Raw genomic sequence first — 18,425 nt, 5'->3', positions numbered from 1 at the left:
TGAAAAGATGGAGACAGGCACTAGACACAATGTCTTATTTGTTTGTTCATGGCAAAACAAAACTTGAACAGCTTCCTAACCTTGTATAAGTAGAAAATTCCTTGCGTTTTGTTAACTGTTTACATCTCTTGTAGGATGTTTCCTATCTCAGGGAAAGCACTTTCCATTGTCAAAGCCTCAATTTGGTCATTTGGGGGTGGATCCCATCTTACTTTCCAAATGTTATCCTGTACATTTTGCCCCTCTGCTAAGTTATATAGAAGAAAGTAGGGTCTATTTTTGATTCAAAAATCCCAGGTCTTGACCTTTAGTGCTCAAAATTCTCAAAAAATCTAATACTGGAATATTTAAGAAAGAAATGTTCACATATTGAGCTATAAGGAAGTCATTCTGGATTACACGAGTTAACTTTATGTTAGCTAAAATAGCCTGTGGCCTATCAAACACACATTGTACATGTGCTTTAATTATTAAAAAAAAAAGAGCTCACTTACCAAAGCTAAAGAATGTCCGTGTTAAAAACAAAAATTAAATGCCTCCCTTCCTGGGCCACCAATGCTGTTACTGCTTCAATGATAAGACGCCCTTCCCAGGTGCTAAGGCCATACTGACTCGCTGTATTCCAAACTGATACATTTTTTGGAAACCTTGAAGGAACGCATCCCTGACTAGTTGAATGTTCTTTGTTCCCACGAGACACAAACCTACGCCGAAAACTATGCTTCCCCCAGCACTTCCTTAGAGTTATCTGAGTAGCTGTCTTCTGGGCTTATACTTCCCAGTTTGGCTCAAATAAAACTCTTTTCTATGCCTATTGTAGATTATTTATTGATTTTTTCCATTGAGAACTCCAAGAAGAAATACGTGGTTAGTTCGTATAATAATGATAGTGGTGATTAAATAAATTATGCTAATAATCAAATTTATGTTACATCAGAGATCGTAGAAACTCCATTTTGGCCTCTTCCTCCGTTTTTTCCTTTATCAGAAAGATGCACACTCCCCGGCACTTGGGAGACTACAGATTCATACTGTTTAATTAGTATTGGCCAGACTAATGTTTTCAACAAAAAGAGGGATCTAGATTTTTTTTTTTTTGGTGCGGCACTAGCCTAAGCGTGGTGTTCCTTAAACTCTATTGGCGTTCTGTGCTATCACGGACTTGAATTTACCAGCCCAAAAAACTCCAAGAGGGACGTCCTCTTTCGTGGCCGGGGACGGGAACGCATCTTGGGGGCGTCACCGGTTCCCTCGAGGTCCTGAGAGAAAAATCTGCGGGTACAGGAAGCTCCTTTGCAGGAGTGTGCCACGGCCTCCCGCGCTCACTCTGGCGGGTTTCGTCCTTCGTGTCCGCGGGACCTGCTTCTCGCCGAGGGGTAGTGAGGGAAGCCGCAAACCCTCCTGTAGACACCGGGGCCAGCCCGTTAGCTAGGAGCTCAGCAGGCGTCCGGCAGCCCGAGCCGCGCCCCGGAGCTGGGGTGGGGGAAGGGCGCCGGCGCTCGCGCTGCGTCGAGTTTCCCAGAATTCCCAGCGGCCGCGGGGAAAGTTTACGGGACGTAGGCGGCGGCGGCGGCGGCAGCCGTAGCGGTTATTAGGCGGCCCGCGGCGGACCATGGCCTTGCGCGGGCGTCCCTGGCCTTTCTGAGTTCTCGGGCAGCGTCGCGGAGCGGGCAGACTTCCGGGAAGGAGCTGACAAGAGATTGAGCGGTGGCCGGCGCGCTTAGCGCCCCGAACATGCGGCAGTCCCTGTGGGCGACCCCGGGCTGCGGAGAGGCGGCGGCGGCGGCGGCGGCGGCGGCTCGGGAGGGAAGGAGGCGGCGGCGCCGGCGGAGGTGGCGGCGGGGACGCCCGGCGCCCGGCGCGGAGCCCTAGGGCGGCTGCTTGGTGTGGCCTGGGGCCTCGTGGACAAGGATGCTGTCCCGAAAAAAAACCAAAAACGAAGTGTCCAAGCCGGCCGAAGTGCAGGGGAAGTACGTGAAGAAGGAGACGTCGCCTCTGCTGCGGAGTGAGTGTCGGGCGCCGCGCCCACACCTGGCCGGGGCAGCCACGGGCTGCCACGGGCTGCGGGGACCCGGGCGGGGTGCCGGACGCCGCTCCCCGCGGCTTCTCATTCCTTTTTGGTCTCTGTGGAATATTGGTTTTTGTTTTGTTTTTTGTTTTTTAATTTTATTATGCCTGGTGTTCGTTGTTTGAAAGCTGATAAAGAGTAAGAAACTTAGATTAGTCCACCTCCGCCCCTCTCCCCCCAAATAACCACAGACTTCCCGGTCCCCTTGTGGCAGTGTCGTTGGTTTTGATTACTGGAAGAAAGAGGTTCTTTAGGAAACACTTAAATTGCTGATCCCCTGATTTTATAGGAATTAAAGTGATTACACTGGAGCACACGTTTTTCTCTTCTCGTTACGTCGAGATTTGCCTTGTGTTTGTAAACATTGAGGGTGTCACTCGCCCGTGCTGGAAGCTGTGCGAACGCTTGGGTAGAATTCCTTAGCCCGTCAGCTGTTGGATGCAGACGTAAGGAGGTGAAAGCTGACCGTCGTTATTGTAGCCACTACCCAAAGCCTCATCCATAGTAGATCTCAGGGTGGAGGAGCCAAAATTATGTTTGGCTGTGTTCGTGAGAATTGCTTCAAATAAAGCACCCTAGAGACCCAAAAAAGAAAGTACTCAAAATGAATTCTATCATATTTCAGGGTACATTACGAAAAAGTTTTTTTTGTTTTTTATTTGGTTTTTTAAAAAAATTTAATAGAGTGCATTTTTCTCCCCCCCCGCCCCGTCCCCCACACTGGCGCTTTTCTTATTTTCAATTTAAGTATTTGACTCTGATTTTCCGGCGGAATCTTTTGAATTTTTAATTCTTGCTTGTGTGTTCAGAACATCTGTGAGCTTAGGAGCTAATTTTTTGGTGCTCATACTGCTGGGCCCTTTGTGTAAGTTTACTTCTTGGAAGCTGGTGACTTTGTGACTTAAGCATTACCTCATATTGTAATTGGGAAAGCTTTTCATAGAGGTTCCTAGTAATATTTGCCCAAGATCACACAGAAAGGTGTGGAGAGCGTGTTTTTTCCATTATAACCACATCATCAACTTTCCAGATTTATCCTTGTATTTGCAGTGCTTTCTTACAGAACAGAAGAGATCAGATGGGTACATCAGTAACCTGAAACTTGATTTTTAAGCCTTTTTTAACATTTTGATTTTTGGTTACACATCCTCTTAGGATTTTGGCTAAAATATCTTGCAGTTTGCTGCAAATAAAGTTTATTGAACATTACTTGAAATCATGAAATACATTTGCCACACCTTTAAGCAAATAACTTTTGATATAGTACTTTCTTAGTTTCATCAAATGTTGAGCCTTGTTTATTTGGATACTTATTTTTGTCTAGTTAGCTTTTGTTGCATATTAATATGAGTGCTCTCCGATACTGTTTACTTAATGAACTAATAAAACGGTCTCCAAATCCAGTTTTCTTCTTACTATAAAGGTATTTGCTTTCTAACCAGGAATACCTAAGCTGTTTAAGTTCTGTGTTAAGAAGTACTGTATCCAGGGGCTTCCCTGGTGGCGCAGTGGTTGGGAGTCTGCCTGCTAATGCAGGGGACCCGGGTTCGAGCCCTGGTCTGGGAGGATCCCACATGCCGCGGAGCGGCTGGGCCCGTGAGCCACAACTGCTGAGCCTGCGCGTTTGGAGCCTGTGCCCCGCAACGGGAGGGGCCGCGATAGTGAGGGGCCCGCGCACCGCGATGAAGAGCGGTCCCCGCACCGCGATGAACAGTGGCCCCCACTTGCCGCAACTGGAGAAAGCCCTCGCACGAACCGAGGACCCAATACAGCCAAAAATAAATACATAAATAAATAAATAAAGTAGCTATAAAATTTAAAAAAAAACAAAACCCAAATAAAAGTTAAAAAAAAAAAAGAAGTACTGTATCCTTAAAGCCATTGTTCTGTTATCTTCTGTTTTGAGTTATAATTGTTCTTAAAGGAGCCATAGTTTTAGACTTGGCGTTTTTTTTTAACTGATTCAACATTTGTGTGTCTCTTTGAAATGAGATTCTTTTTTTTTTTTTTTAAAGATTTTTGGCCGCACCCTGCGGCATGTGGGACCTTAGTTCCCTGACCAGGGATGGAACCCACGCCCCCTGCATTGGACGGCGGAGTCTTAACCACTGGACCACCAGGGTAGTCCCAGAAATGAGATCTTTTCATTTTTTAATTTTCATAGCTAAATTTTTAGTTTTTCCGTGTTTTTTTTTTTTTAATTTATTTATTTATTTATTTATTTATTTTTGGCTGTATTGGGTCTTCATTTCTGTGCGAGGGCTTTCTCCAGTTGCGGAGAGCGGGGGCCACTCTTCATCGCAGTGCGCAGGCCTCTCACTGTCGCGGCCTCTCCCGTTGCGGAGCGCAGGCTCAGTAGTTGTGGCTCACGGGCTTAGTTGCTCCGCGGCATGTGGGATCTTCCCAGACCAGGGCTCGAACCCGTGTCCCCTGCATTGGCAGGCAGATTCTCAACCACTGCGCCACCAGGGAAGCCCAGTTTTTCCGTGTTTTGATTGCTGTACTACTGCTACATAATTCCAAGAATAGGAAGGCCAGGTTAATAATATTAAAATCTTTTTAGAGGAGTTCACCTTTACATGTTTGGGAATAGCATTATGTTCTGTTTTATTTTTTAAATTGTGTTTGTTTGAAGAAGGGCTTGGGGAATTTTGAAAATGAACTAAAATCAGCAAGACAAACTGTAATGTTAAGTTATGCTGGTAACTTTGTATCCATTTGTTAGATTGTTTACACGTTTATTCATGAGTGTTTCATTAATGTGTATTTCATAGTTAAGCTTATTGACATTTAATCATATTATGTATGGTAGTATGCACAATACGTCCGATTCTGGCAGAGCTTACATATAACATGTTTATACAAATTATAAATTCATTTGAGTGGGAAGACGTCAATCAGCCTCAATTTAAAAATACCCAGGGACCTCCCTGGTGGCGCAGTGGTTAAGAATCCACCTGCCAATGCAGGGGACACGGGTTCGAGCCCTGGTCCGGGAAGATCCCACGTGCCTCAGAGCAACTAAGCCTGTGCGTCACAACTACTGAGCCTGTGCTCTAGAGCCCGCGTGCCACAGCTACTGAAGCCCACGCGCCTAGAGCCCGTGTTCTGCAATGAGAAGCCACTGCAGTGAGAAGCCCGCGCACCGCAACCAAGAGTAGCCCCCGCTTGCCGCAACTAGAGAAAGCCTGCACTCAGCAATGAAGACCCAACGCAGCCATAAATAAATAAATAAACAAACAAACCCAAATACTTACCTAGAATTTTAAATTGTGTTTTCTTAAGTCCAAATTTTAAATTGTGTTTTCTTAAGTCCATTGAAATTTTTCATTTTGGGGTGATAGATGTAAATGAACAACTTTTGAAAAGTGTATTACTTACTGGTCATTTTACTCTTTGTTCTATTGTAGATCTTATGCCTTCATTTATCCGGCATGGTCCAACAATTCCAAGACGAACTGATATCTGTCTTCCAGATTCAAGCTCTAATGCCTTTGCAGCTTCTGGAGATGGAATAGTTTCAAGAAACCATAGTTTCCTTAGAACTCCAATTCAAAGAACACCTCATGAAATAATGAGAAGAGAAAGCAACAGATTATCTGCACCTTCTTACCTTGCCAGGAGTCTAGCAGATGTCCCTAGGGAATATGGCTCTTCTCAGTCATTTTTAACAGAAGTTAATTTTGCTGTTGAAAATGGAGACTCTGGTTCCCGATATTATTATTCAGATAATTATTTTGATGGTCAGAGGAGGCGCCCACTTGGAGATCGAGCACACGAAGACTATAGATATTATGAATACAACCATGATCTCTTCCAAAGAATGCCACAGAATCAGGGGAGGCATGCTTCAGGTAACTTAAAATTAGTTTGTATTTAGGTTTATTAACACTTCATTAAAAAGATGTTCTTTTTCTAGATTTTCTTGGGAAGCTAACAGATACTTCTAGAGAACTACTACTCCATTTTGCTAGTCTTGCTAAGCCTGCTTGCAAATAATTATTAACCTACATTGAGGGAAAGAATTTTGTGTCCATTAACTCACCTAATTAACTTGTTTTATAAAAACTTGATACGTATCTGAAGACTATCTAGACTGTTAACAGTATGAACCTTGAAAACTTAGAGATTTTAATGTCTGTAGTTGGATTGAATCTATGTTTAGATTTGGTAGAATGGGACGGTTAGGGATTCAGAGAAACTGGACTTAAACCTGGGAAAGGAAAGGCAAATAAGAATTGGGCATGGTAGGTGATACCACGGGCAACTGCATCATTACTTAGCTAGCACTTGCACTGTTTCTTTTTTAACAGAACTGTTTTTGTAGTTAAAGAATTATTTCCCTAGGTTAAAAAGACTTATTGTCAAATGATTGTGTGTTAAGTGTGTCTTTTTGTTGTTGTGCTTTTTGCAATGGGCAAAAATATTTGCCATATAATTTTCAGAAGTCTGCTCTCTATATTTCCTGACTTTGGGATAATTTTCCTGACAGGGAGCAGAAGAGATAGGAGAAATGCACAGTTCTACTTTATTCCTAAAGTACTAGATTACACTAGGTAAACTAAAGCAAGCTGAAAATTAAACTTTTTAATCTGATTGGTTTTTTTCCTAGTAACTTGTAGGCTTTAAATTTTGGCAGGATAAAAATAAAAAATACATGAGACATTTACTTTTTTAGCCCATGAAACTTCAAATAAAGTGACTTAAAAACAGTTTGGTGTATGAGTGTTTTGAGTGTAGAAAACATTTCATTCACTTAGTATTAATCATTTATGATTTATGTGTCTATCATTTTCCCTTTTGGTATCTGACTTCTGGTACCTTATTTGGGAGAACAAAACCAATATATGAAAAATGATGACAGAACAGTTAGTTGTTATACTATGTGGTACCGACTGAGTGCATTAGGGAGCCAGAAGAGAGAGAGATCAGGGTAGGCTAGAATACTTAGAGAATGGTTCATGGAAGAGGTGGGACCTGAACTATTTTTCTTTGTGCTTGGACTGTAGATTGACACGGGATATAGGAAGGACATTTTAGGTGAAATAATCAGTGAAAACAGCAGACATGTAAATCCAAGTAACTGTGTAATTCTGTCTAGTTTGAAGAAATAAGTTGTAAGATGGAGTGGAGATTAGTGATGCAACAACAGGCTGTAGGATTTAAACTTGAGTCAAGCAGAAGCCATTGCAGATTTCAAAAGGACAAGATTTTCATTTTATGAAAGCAGTGTTCAAAGATTAGTTTACTAGCTGTACTCAGGATAGATTGCTAGAGAAAAGAGAACTTCAGGTACCAGTGGTAATGCAAATCTATGATGCTTTTGGAGGAAAAATGAGACTTAATTACGGTTTTGGGAGAAAGTAAATCACTGAAGTTTTGAAAATTGAAGAATAGTATGGAACAGTTGGCAAGAGCAGCTTATTTTGTGAAAGCTGACATTCAAGTCTCACTGGGATGTTGAAGAGGAGAGGTTTTCTAGGCATATAGAAATACTGTAATGAAAATAGGTGAGTGCCGTTTTTGTTTTTAAAGAAATTCGAGGTTAAGGGATTAGACACTTGCATACTTCAGTGTTTATTTTGGCTATTTCTGATATCGTGTAGTTTTAAACCTCAGAAATGATTTGTTATCCAATCAAAATAGTAAGTTTTAAAAATAAATTCATTCTAATATATTTTTTAGAGTAATACCTGCTTATTATAGGAAATTTGCAAAATGCAGAAAAGTAAAGGTAAAGCACTGATTATGCCAGAGATTCTTTGTATTTAGTTATTTCCTTCATCTTTTTCCATGACGTTTTTTTTTTTAACATTATCGTGATTACACTCTGTACAGTTTCATATCCTTGCCTTTTTACTTTAATGAGTTTCTTAATGTTAAACACTATTTATGTGTAGTTTCAAAGCTCCATGGTTTTCCATTTGGTGCATGTCTTATGGTTGATATTTTAAATGTTAATGAGGATTTGACCTAGGCTGGGGACATTTGGAAAGGGGCGAAGTGAGACACATCTGTATTGATGGGCCTTGGCCACTAATGGGTATTGAGGGATAAGGGAAAGAGAAGAGTCAGATAGGATTAGCAAAGCACCTGACTGTATAAGAGGTGCTCTAAAAATAAATGGTTGAATAAGTGAATGGATCCACAGATTTCAAGTCTGGAGTCTTAAGACATTTTTGGTAGCCAAGGGGTAGCGGGAATAATAGCTTATAACAATCTGTTTTTCATTACTACAGATTGCTGTTCTTCGTACTTACGTTTCCCATGTATATTTATGTTGCAAACATCACTGATAGCTCATACACTTTTATGCCTGAAGTATGAAGAATTAATGATACCAAGTTAAAAATCTTATTTTAAAATTCTGATTCACAAAATATCTTTGAGGAAATACTGTAAAAACTAAATTTCTACTGATCCTCTCTTAGGACCCTTTTTATGCAATTTGATATAGTTTTTGTAATTTTTATGACAGACTTTAAAACAGCTTTCCCCAATCATATTTTAGAAATAAAATACAAGTTAATTGGATACTTTTTCAAATTAAAGAATGTCATTTAAAAAAAGATCTGCACTTATTACGACAGTGATACATGCTTGAGAAATTTCACTTAACATTAATTTATATCAGGGCAATAAGATTAATGTTTTACCTTTCAGAAAAAAACGGAACTTCTTTGCAGGGGTCTCTTAAGTGGCAGGGAAGGATTAACAACCAATTATTAACCAAACAGAAAAGCCTAACAGCTGTCTCTTCCAGAAGAAAAAAAATCTGAATATGAGACAATAGCTGGAAGTTTCTTGAATTCATCTTGAAAAGACTTGAAACTTCTTATATTTTCCAGATTTATGCTGGAGAGAGTTCAGGGAATTTGAATGAATGGAAAGGAGAAAGTAAGTTTGTGGGAGAGTAAGGATGTGCTATAGACAGATTTATTTTCACAAGGTTTAAATTTTGATTGCTGTTACTAACGTAATAAGCATAAAAAAGGTGTGAAAGAAAATAGTTTTGTAGTGACTTGACAGTAGTAATTCCTGCCAATTAGTTATTACTTAGACTTTTAGGAAATGCCTTATCTCAGGGGTTAATTTCATCTTACTGTATTTAGCAAAAGTACAAAAAAACAAGTTGTATAATATCTTAAAGGGTTTTAGGGCCTAGCATGTTCTACATTTAGCTGTGAAATTTGACCTTTAACATTTTGGCCTACAGGCAGTTACTGTATGTGCCAGAGGAAGGAATTCTGCTGTTAACAGGAAGTCTTTAGTTGGAATACTAAAGGCAGATTGAATTCCTTTGTTCTGCGCCTAAATAATTTAGTTCTATGCAATTTTAAGTAACAAACTTTTAACTTTTATTGTTAAAGACAGCTAAAGAAATCAAGTAATAAAGATCAAATTAAAAAGTTCCAGGCTTTACCAAAAAAAAAAAATACTGGAGTTGTGTTTACTCCAGGAAATGCATAAATATTAGTTAACCAGAATCTTCTTTTGAGGAAGTGTTAATAATCCTTAGGAGCACAACTTTATTTGTAGTTATTTTGGAGAGGAGGAAAAAAGGCAGTTGGCTTAGTTTAATCCTTATATCTTTTTATCAGCGTCTTGATTATAACATGGGCTGTAATGTTTAGTATTACCCTGGAGCTTGTAACCTTCATTAGAGTTCCATATTCTATTTTATTCTTTGTAGCCACTTCAACATTAGGAAACTAGAATTTTTGAGCTTGTCTCTAAGGGCAGATCTCGTAGAAATCTGCCAATTTTGTATGACAGTAAGTTCTTTGGAGGCATATCTAATGTGAAAGCTTGGTGGAGAGACAAAGTAATACTTTATCTGTGTCTTTGGGAAATCATGTATGTAGCTTATTAATTTTCTAGTTTATTTTATGTAAGTGGAAGGTGCTTGTGCTGTTAATTCCTGCAAATGGAAGTTATTTTGAAGATTATGAATGCCACTCATTCTTTTCTGGGACTAATAATTGAAATTATGGAAAACTATTTTTTTCCTTGTAGCTCAGAAACAAGTTCAGAATTATAGATTGCATTTTCTTTTCTTAGTGGCAGTCATATTTTCTTTGAAGAATTACAGTTGATCTTTTGGGGTAAGATTACGTGGTTGGTAATAAATTTGTCATTTGACCTTATATCATCTGTGTGGCCTTCGGTAAAATAACTTACTTGAACCTTTGTTTCCCCATCTGTAAATTGGTAATGATACCACTACCTCATAGTGCTGACTGAGTATGAAATAGTACATATGGAAAGGGCCAGGGACAGAGTAGACATTCATAATTGTTAGTGCTCATGTTTTTTGTAAGGTATCATATGCTCTTGTATGCTTTTTCCAGATTTGGCATGTTTGGTTATTGAAGTTTCAGCTTTCTAACTAAACTTAAGAGTGGAGGTCTTATGTGTTAGAGCTTGATATAGCTTTTTTTTTTAAAGTCTGCTAGACTTATTTTATTACTGATAATATTTTATGTTTTAGATTGGTGGTTTCCAATCTTTTTGTACAATACATTCATCTCTCAATAGTTTTATAGAATTATCCAAATAATAGTTTGAAAAGAATTTAGTGCACATGGCAACTTCAGAAAGTGGGGGGGTGGTTTGTCATTGAAACTAAATAAACTGTTTATAGACAGCTCTAAAAAGGTTAGGAATCATGGTTTCACATGGCATTGGTAAAGGTGATGAACCTATTTGGGACTTTGTGGACTTCATGGCTCCCTTATCAATAACTTGTCAAGGTTTAGTTCCTGGACACAGAGGTTTTACAGAGAGGTCTTTGTGTTTCCTCTAAATGTGAATTTCAAGTTTATCATGGTTTAAAATCTGCTGTTTGGTACCTACTATTGTTTACATGTAACAGTACATGTGTTTCTAGATTTAGGCAAGTTCAGTATATGGGAATTTGGATTTTCTAAGCAGATGAATGAAATTGTCACAAACTCTCTAAGCCTGTACAGTTTTAAATTACTGTAATAGCTTTTTGTTTTTAATGCTGCATTTAGAAATCTGTGTGTTTCCAGGGGGACCTCTGTCGGGCCAAAATGTTATGGGTCTTATCAATAACTCAATTTGAATACATTGAATTGACTGTAATTCTTTTAAAAATTGCTATCCTTGGTTGTGGCTAGTACTACAACATTTTTAGTGATGGAAGTATGAGAAAGTATAAAGCCACTGCATGCTTGAACAGCATGATTTTAGTTATTTGCTATGTATGTCTTTAGTACATTGGCTTATTTCTTTTCTCTTTAAATATTTTCTCTTTAAGTACTGAAGTTGCTTAAGCTACACTTACTAAATAAACGTTCATTTGCAGGTGACAGAAGCCAAAGTCAGTTTCACCAAAAGGCTTGTTAGCTTTGTTTTGTTTTATAGTCACCATATGTTTTAGAAATGTATGCCTTTCTTCCCAAAGGGTACTGAGCAAGAGTGATTTTGTTTTCTTTCTTGCATTTTCTGTTCTGCCAGAGTGCTTCATAGGTGGCGTTGTGTACATTCTATTGCATCAGTTCCAGACACACATAATGACTGATTTCTCTTTTTGTGATATTAAAATTGATCATGGGATCAGATGTCATACCAATTCATCATCATGATGTTGTCCATCAGCTTTTCACCTATTGATTTGGAAGCCATTAATCATTATTGGCTAGATCCAATATTTCGTTAGCTGTTGCAAATAGTGACACGTATTCCTCAAAACTGTCATTTCTTTATTAGTTGGAATTCTGTCATGAAGAGCTCTATAATGAAGAACTTTCCTTTATCAATTATTTGGTTTCATTTATCAATATTTTGGCTGTTCATATAAGACAGGATAAATGCTAGATCTTTTCCTTTACTTACTATTTTTCAGAATAATCAGTTGATACCCTAACCACCTCCAGAGGTAACCAATGAGGTTTATTTTTTTAGTGTCTTTATAAACTCAAGGATTTTTAAAAAATTAAATACCAAGCTTTATTTGGATTTCACCAGCTTTTTCCTTAATACTCATTTTCTGTTACAGGATCCAGTGCAGAGTACCACATTGCATTTAGTTGTCATATTTCCTTAGTGTTCTTTGGTGTATGACAATTTCGTAGTCTTTTCTTGTTCTTCATGACCTTGACAGTTTTGAGGAATACTTGTCAGATATTTTGTAGACTGTTCCTCAGTTTGGATTTTGTCTGATGTTTTTCTCATGATTAGACTGGGCTTATTGGTTTATGAAAAGGATACCACGGAGGTGAAGTGTCTTCATTATATATAAAGGAGATACATGATCTCTATATGACATCATTGGTGATGTTAACCTTTAGCACTTGGTTAAGATTTGCCAGGTTTCTCCACTGTAACAAACACTGCATGTTTGTTCTTCCAGTTTTTATCTTCATCTTTATTTCTTTCCTAAGCACACCTATTTTCTCTATTGTCTTTACGTCTGTTTTGGGGGTTCTTGCTTTGCTTCTTTGTGGTCTTCCTTCAGAGAGTTGATTGCTTCATTCTTTTTTCTCTTTTAATTTATGGCAGTGGCAGAATATTTAATTTCATTTTTCTCTCTGCTTTGGGACTTTTTTTTTTTTTAATAAATTTATTTATTTATTTATTTATTTTTGGCTGCATTGGGTCTTTGTTGCTGCGTGCGGGCTTTCTCTAGTTGCGGCGAGCGGGGGCTATTCTTCGTTGTGGTGTGCGGGCTTCTCATTGTGGTGGCCTCTCTTGTTGCAGAGCACAGGCTCTAGGCGCACGGAATCTAGTAGTTGTGGCTCACGGGCTCTAGAGCGCAGGCTCAGTAGTTGTGGCGCACGGACTTAGTTGCTCCGCGGCATGTGGGATCTTCCCAGACCAGGGCTCGAACCCGTGTCCCCTGCATTGGCAGGTGGATTCTTAACCACTGTGCCACCAGGGAAGTCCATGGGACAAAATTTTTTTGAATGTTCTTTTTTAATCAACTTTGTACCTTTTTGCCTCTTTAATTTTTCTTATAGAATTGATGTTGGGCTGTCCTAATTATACATTATTGAATAATTAGGGATTTTCCTCTGCCAGTTATTTGAAATTGACTCCTGTGGTTGCGAGGGGTGTAGGGGGTTGCGTAGGGAAAAGGAAAAATTACCAGGGTAGTGTGTTGAGCTACTTGGTTTTGCGCAGTGCTCTGTTCTTATTTCCACTTCTTTCTTTACTGTTCTTCTAGCCCAGCTGCTTTTGGCAGTTTTTGTATGTATATTAAATTTAGGGATTATACCTCTCTAATTTTTTTTTGAAGTCTAGTTGGTTTACAGTATTGTGTTAGTTTCAAGTGTACAGCATAGTAATTCATTTTTTGCAGATTGTATTCCACTATAGGTTATTACAAGATATTGGGTATAATTCCCTGTGCTATACAGTAAATCCTTGTTGCTTATCTATTTTATATGTACTAATTTGTATCCGTTAATCCTGTACTCTTGATTTGTCCCTCCCTTCCCCTTTTGGTAACCATAAGTTTGTTTTCTATGTCTGTGAGTCTGTTTCTGTTTTGTGTGTAGATTCATTTGTATTATTTTTTAGATTCTACAAATAAATGATACCATATAGTATTTGTCTTTGACTTATTTCACTAAGCATAATATTCTCTAGGGCCATCCATGTGTTGCTGCAAATGGCAATATTTCATTCTTTTTTAGAGCTGAGTAATATTCCATTGTGTATGTATGTGTGTGTGTATATATGTGTGTGTATACATATATATATGTATGTATACACACACATATATACACCATATCTTCTTAAGCCAATCTGTTGATGGGCACTTAGGTTGCTTCCATGTCAACTATTGTAAATAGTGCTGCTGTGAACATTGGGGTGCATGTATCTTTTCGAGTTAGAGTTTTCCTCTTTTCCAGATATATGCCCAGGAGTGGAATTGCTGGATCATATGCAACTCTATTTTTAGTTTTTTAAGGAATCTTCATACTGTTTTCCATAGTGGCTGCACCAATTTACATGCTCACCAACAGTGTAGGAGGGCTCCCTTTTCTCCACACCCTCTCTGGCGTTTATTACTTGTGGACTCTTTGATGATGGCCATTCTGATCAGTGTGAGGTGATGCCTCATTGTAGTTTTGATTTGCATTTCTCTAATAATTAGCAGTATTGAGCATCTTTTCATGTGCCATCTGTATGTCTTCTTTGGAGAAATGTCTATTTAGGTCTTTTGCTCACTTTTTTATTGGGTTATTTGTTTTTTTAACATTGAGTTATGTGAGCTGTTTGTATATTTTGGATATTAACCCCTTGTTGGTTGCATTGTTTGCAAATATTTTCTCCCATTCCATCGGTTGTCTTTTCATTTTGTTTATGGTTTCCTTTGCTGTGCAAAAGCTTGTAAGTTTGATTCGGTCCCATTTATTTGTTTTTGCTTTTTTTTTTTTGCCTTGGGGACTGATCTAAGAAAATATTGCTACGATTTATGTCAAAGAATGTTTTGCCTATGTCATCTTCTAGGAGTTTTATGGTGTTATGTCTTAAATTTAGGTCTTTAAGCCATTTTGAGTTTATTTTTCTATATGATATGAAGGAATGTTTTAATTTCATTGTTTTGCATGTAGTTGTCCAGCTTTCCCAATGCTGCTTGTTGAAAGAGACTGTCTTTTCTCCATTGTATATTCTTGCCTCCTTTGTCATAGATTAATTGACTGTAGGTGAGTAAGTTTATTTCTGGGCTTTCTATTCCGTTCTGTTTATCTATGTGTCTCTTTTTGCACCAGTACCATGCTGGGGTTTTTTTTGTTTTTTTTTTAATAAATTTATTTATTTTTGGGTGTGTTGGGTCTTCGTTTCTGTGCGAGGGCTTACTCTAGCTGCGGCAAGCGGGGGCCACTCCTCATCGCGGTGTGCGGGCCTCTCACTGTCACGGCCTCTCCTGCTGCGGAGCACAGGCTCCAGACGCACAGGCTCAGTAGCCGTGGCTCACGGGCCCAGTTGCTCTGCAACATGTGGGATCCTCCCAGACCAGGGCTCGAACCTGTGTCCCCTGCATTGGCAGGCAGACTCTCAACCACTGCGCCACCAGGGAAGCCCACCATGCTGTTTTGATTACTGTAGCTTTGAAGTATAGTCTGAAGCCTGGGAGACTGATATCTCCAGCTTTGTTCTTTTTCTCAGTATTGCTTTGGCAACTCTGGGTCTTTTGTGGTTCCATATAAATTGTAAAATTATTTGTTCTCATTCTGTGAAAAAGGTCATGGGTGTTTTGATAGGGGTTGCACTAAATCTATAGACTGCTTAGGGTAGTATGGCCATTTTAACAATATTAATTCTTCCAGTTTAAGAGCATGGAATATCTTTCCATTTCTTTGAATCCTCTTCAGTTTCCTTTATCAGTGTTTTGTAGTTTTCAGCATATAGGTCTTTCATCTCCTTGGTTAAGTTTATTCCTAGGTTTTTTTGTTTCTGTGTTTGTTTTTTTTGGATGAGGTTTTAAATGGAATTGTTTTTATCTTTACTTTCTCTTTCTGATATTTCATTATTAGTGTATAGAAACGCAACAGATTTCTGTATATTAATCTTGTATCCTGCTGCCTTGCTGAGATCATTTATTTGTTCTAATAGTTTCTGTGCAGAGACTTTAGGGTTCTCTATATAGAATATTTTATCTGTGAATAGTGACAGTTTTACTTTTACCCTTCCAATTTGGATACCTTTTATTTCTTTTTCTTGTCTGATTGCTGTGGCTAGGACTTCCAATATTGTATTAAGTAGAAACAGGGAGAGTGGGCATCCTTGTCTTGTTCCTGAATTTAGTGGAAAGGCTTTCAATTCTTCACTGTTGAGTATTATGTTGGCCATGGGTTTGTCATAAATGGCTTTTATTGTGTTGAGACATGTTCTCTGTATACCCACTTTGCTGAGTTTTTATCATAAATTGTTGTGGAATTTTGTCAATAGTTCTTTCTGCATCTGTTGAGATGATGATATGGTTTTTATTCTTCAACTTGTTAACGTGGTGTGTCACATTGATTAATTTGCAGATATTGAACCATCCTTGCATCCCTGGGATAAATCTCACTTGGTCATGATGTATGATCCTTTTAATGTATTGTTGAATTTGATTTTTATATTTTGTCGAGGATTTTTGCATCTATGTTTATCAGTGATATTGGCTTGTAATTTTTTTGTGGTGTCTTTGGTTTTGGTATCAGGGTGATGCTGGTATTGTAGAATGATTTCATGATCATTCCTTCCTGTTCAGTTTTTGGAATAGTTTGAGAAGGATAGGTGTTAACTCTTCTGTAAATGTTTGGTAGAGTTCTCTTGTGCAACTGTCTGGTCCTGGTCTTTTGTTTTTTGGGAGTATTTTTTATCAGTGATTCAGTTTCATTACTAGTAATTGGTCGGTTTGTATCTTCTATTGAATATTTCTTCCTGGTTCCATCTTGGGAGATCGTGCATTTCTAGGAATTTGTACATTTCTTCTAGGCTGTCCATTTTATTGATGTGTAATTATCCATATTAATCTTTTACGATCCTTTGTATTTCTGTGATATTTGTTGTAACTTTTCCCTTTTTTTCCTGATTTTATTGATGTTAGCCCTCTCTCTTTTTTTCTTGATGAATCTGGCTAAAGATTTATCAATTTTTCTTATCTTTTCAAAGAACCAGCTCTTAGTTTCATTGATCTTTCCTATTGCTTTTTTAGTCTCTATTTCATTTATCTCTTCTCTGTCCTTTATGATTTCTTTCCTCTTAGTAACTTTGGGTTTTGTTCTTTTTTTCTAGTTCCTTTAGGCATAAGGTTAGATTGTTTATGTGAGATTTTTCTTGTTTCTTGAGTTAGTTTTGTATTGCTGTAAACTTCCTTCCCTTCCTCTTTCGTTCTCTTCTCTTGTGATTTGATGACTAACTTTAGTGTTGTGTTTGGATTCCTTTTTCTTTTTTGTGTGTGTATTTATTGTAGATTTTCGGTTTGTGGTTACTATGAGGTTTTGATATAGCAGTCTGTATATAAACAAGATTGTTTTAAGTTGCTGGTCTTTTAATTTCAAATGTATTTCCAATATCCTGCATTTGTGTTCTCCTTTTCTCACAATTGCTGGTTTTGATATATTTGTATGTGAATGATTTTCTAGCTTTACTGTATGTTTGCCTTTACCTGTGAGCTTTTCCATGTTTGCTTGTCTGTTCTTCAGTTTTTCTAGGTCTTTGTTAAACATTGTTCTTCTGCGGGTTTCATCTTGTTCCATCATCTGGGACCTAATCCTCTGCCGTCTCCTTTTGTCTAACTTTCTGTGATTGCTGTTTCCTTTCCGCAGGCTGCAGGATGGTAGTTCTTGCTTCTGCTGTCTGCCTTCTGATGGATGAGACTGTCTAAGAGGCTTGTGCAGGCTTCCTGGTGGGAGGGGCTGGTTCCTGCCCAGTGGTGGGTGGAGCTGGGTCTTGTCCCTCTGGTGGGCAGGGCTGTGCTCCGGGAGACTTTTCAGCCACTTGTCTGCTCATGGGTGGGGCTGTGCTCCTGCCCTGTTGGTTGTTTGGCCTGAGGCAACCCCAGCACTGGAGCCTACAGGCTGTAGGGTAGGGCTAATGGCAACCTCCGGGAGGGCTCACACCAATGCATACTCCCCAGATCTGCTGCTGCCAGTGTCTTTGTCCCTGCCATGAACCACAGGCACCCCCCACCTCCGTGGGAGATCCTCCAGTACTAGGCAGGTAGGTCTGGCCCTGTCTCATATGGGGTCACTGCTTTTTTCCCCTGGGTCCTGGTGAGCACAAGACTTTTTGTTTGCTCTCCAAGAGTAGAGCTTCTGTTTCCCCCAGTCCTGTGGAAATCCTGTGATCAAACCCCACTGGCCTTCAAAGCCAGATTCTCTGGGGACTCCTCTTCCTGTTGCCAGACCACCAGGCTGGGAAGGCTGACATGGGGCTCAGAACTTTCACTTCTGTGGGATAACTTCTGTGGTATAGTTGTTTTCCAGTTTTTGGGTTGCCCAGCCAGTGGGTATAGGATTTGATTTTATCGTGATTGCGCCCCTCATACTGTCTTGTTGTGGCTTTTTCTTTGTCTTTGGTTGTAGGGTATCTTTTTTGGTAGGTTCCAGCGTTTTTTTGTCAATGGTTGTTCAGCAGTTAATTGTTATTTTGGTGTTTTTGTAAGAAGGGGGTGAGCTCACATCCTTCTACTCTGCCATCTTGAGCTAATCTCTTCTGTTATAAACTTCCATCTCAGAACTGCTTTTGCTGCAGTGTGTAGATAGTGGATTCTTGTTTTTTCATTTTCATTTGTCTCCAGGTATTTTTTAAATTTCTTCTTTATTTCTTCAGGGATTCGTTGGGTTGTTTATTAGCATAGTTTAGCCTCCACTTGTTTGTGTTTTTGGCTATT

General features: G+C 39.0%; 1 protein-coding gene across 1 annotated transcript in view; it reads left to right on the top strand.

Annotated features, from left to right (window-relative positions):
* The first annotated feature begins 1,303 nt into the window (after nt 1–1,303).
* The window catches only part of SAV1 (salvador family WW domain containing protein 1), a 30,656-nt gene continuing 13,534 nt past the window's right edge, over nt 1,304–18,425 (top strand). Inside the window, exons 1-2 of the mRNA XM_057542093.1 lie at nt 1,304–2,005; nt 5,479–5,922. Of these exons, the coding sequence (XP_057398076.1) occupies nt 1,912–2,005; nt 5,479–5,922 (538 nt within the window). The 5' untranslated portion in view covers nt 1,304–1,911. The remainder of the gene's footprint in view (nt 2,006–5,478; nt 5,923–18,425) is intronic.

The sequence above is a fragment of the Balaenoptera acutorostrata genome, chromosome 3, assembly GCF_949987535.1.
Source record: "Balaenoptera acutorostrata chromosome 3, mBalAcu1.1, whole genome shotgun sequence".
Taxonomy (NCBI): domain Eukaryota; kingdom Metazoa; phylum Chordata; class Mammalia; order Artiodactyla; family Balaenopteridae; genus Balaenoptera; species Balaenoptera acutorostrata.
Note: the sequence above shows the minus strand (reverse complement) of the source record. Positions and strands in the feature narration are given on the sequence as shown.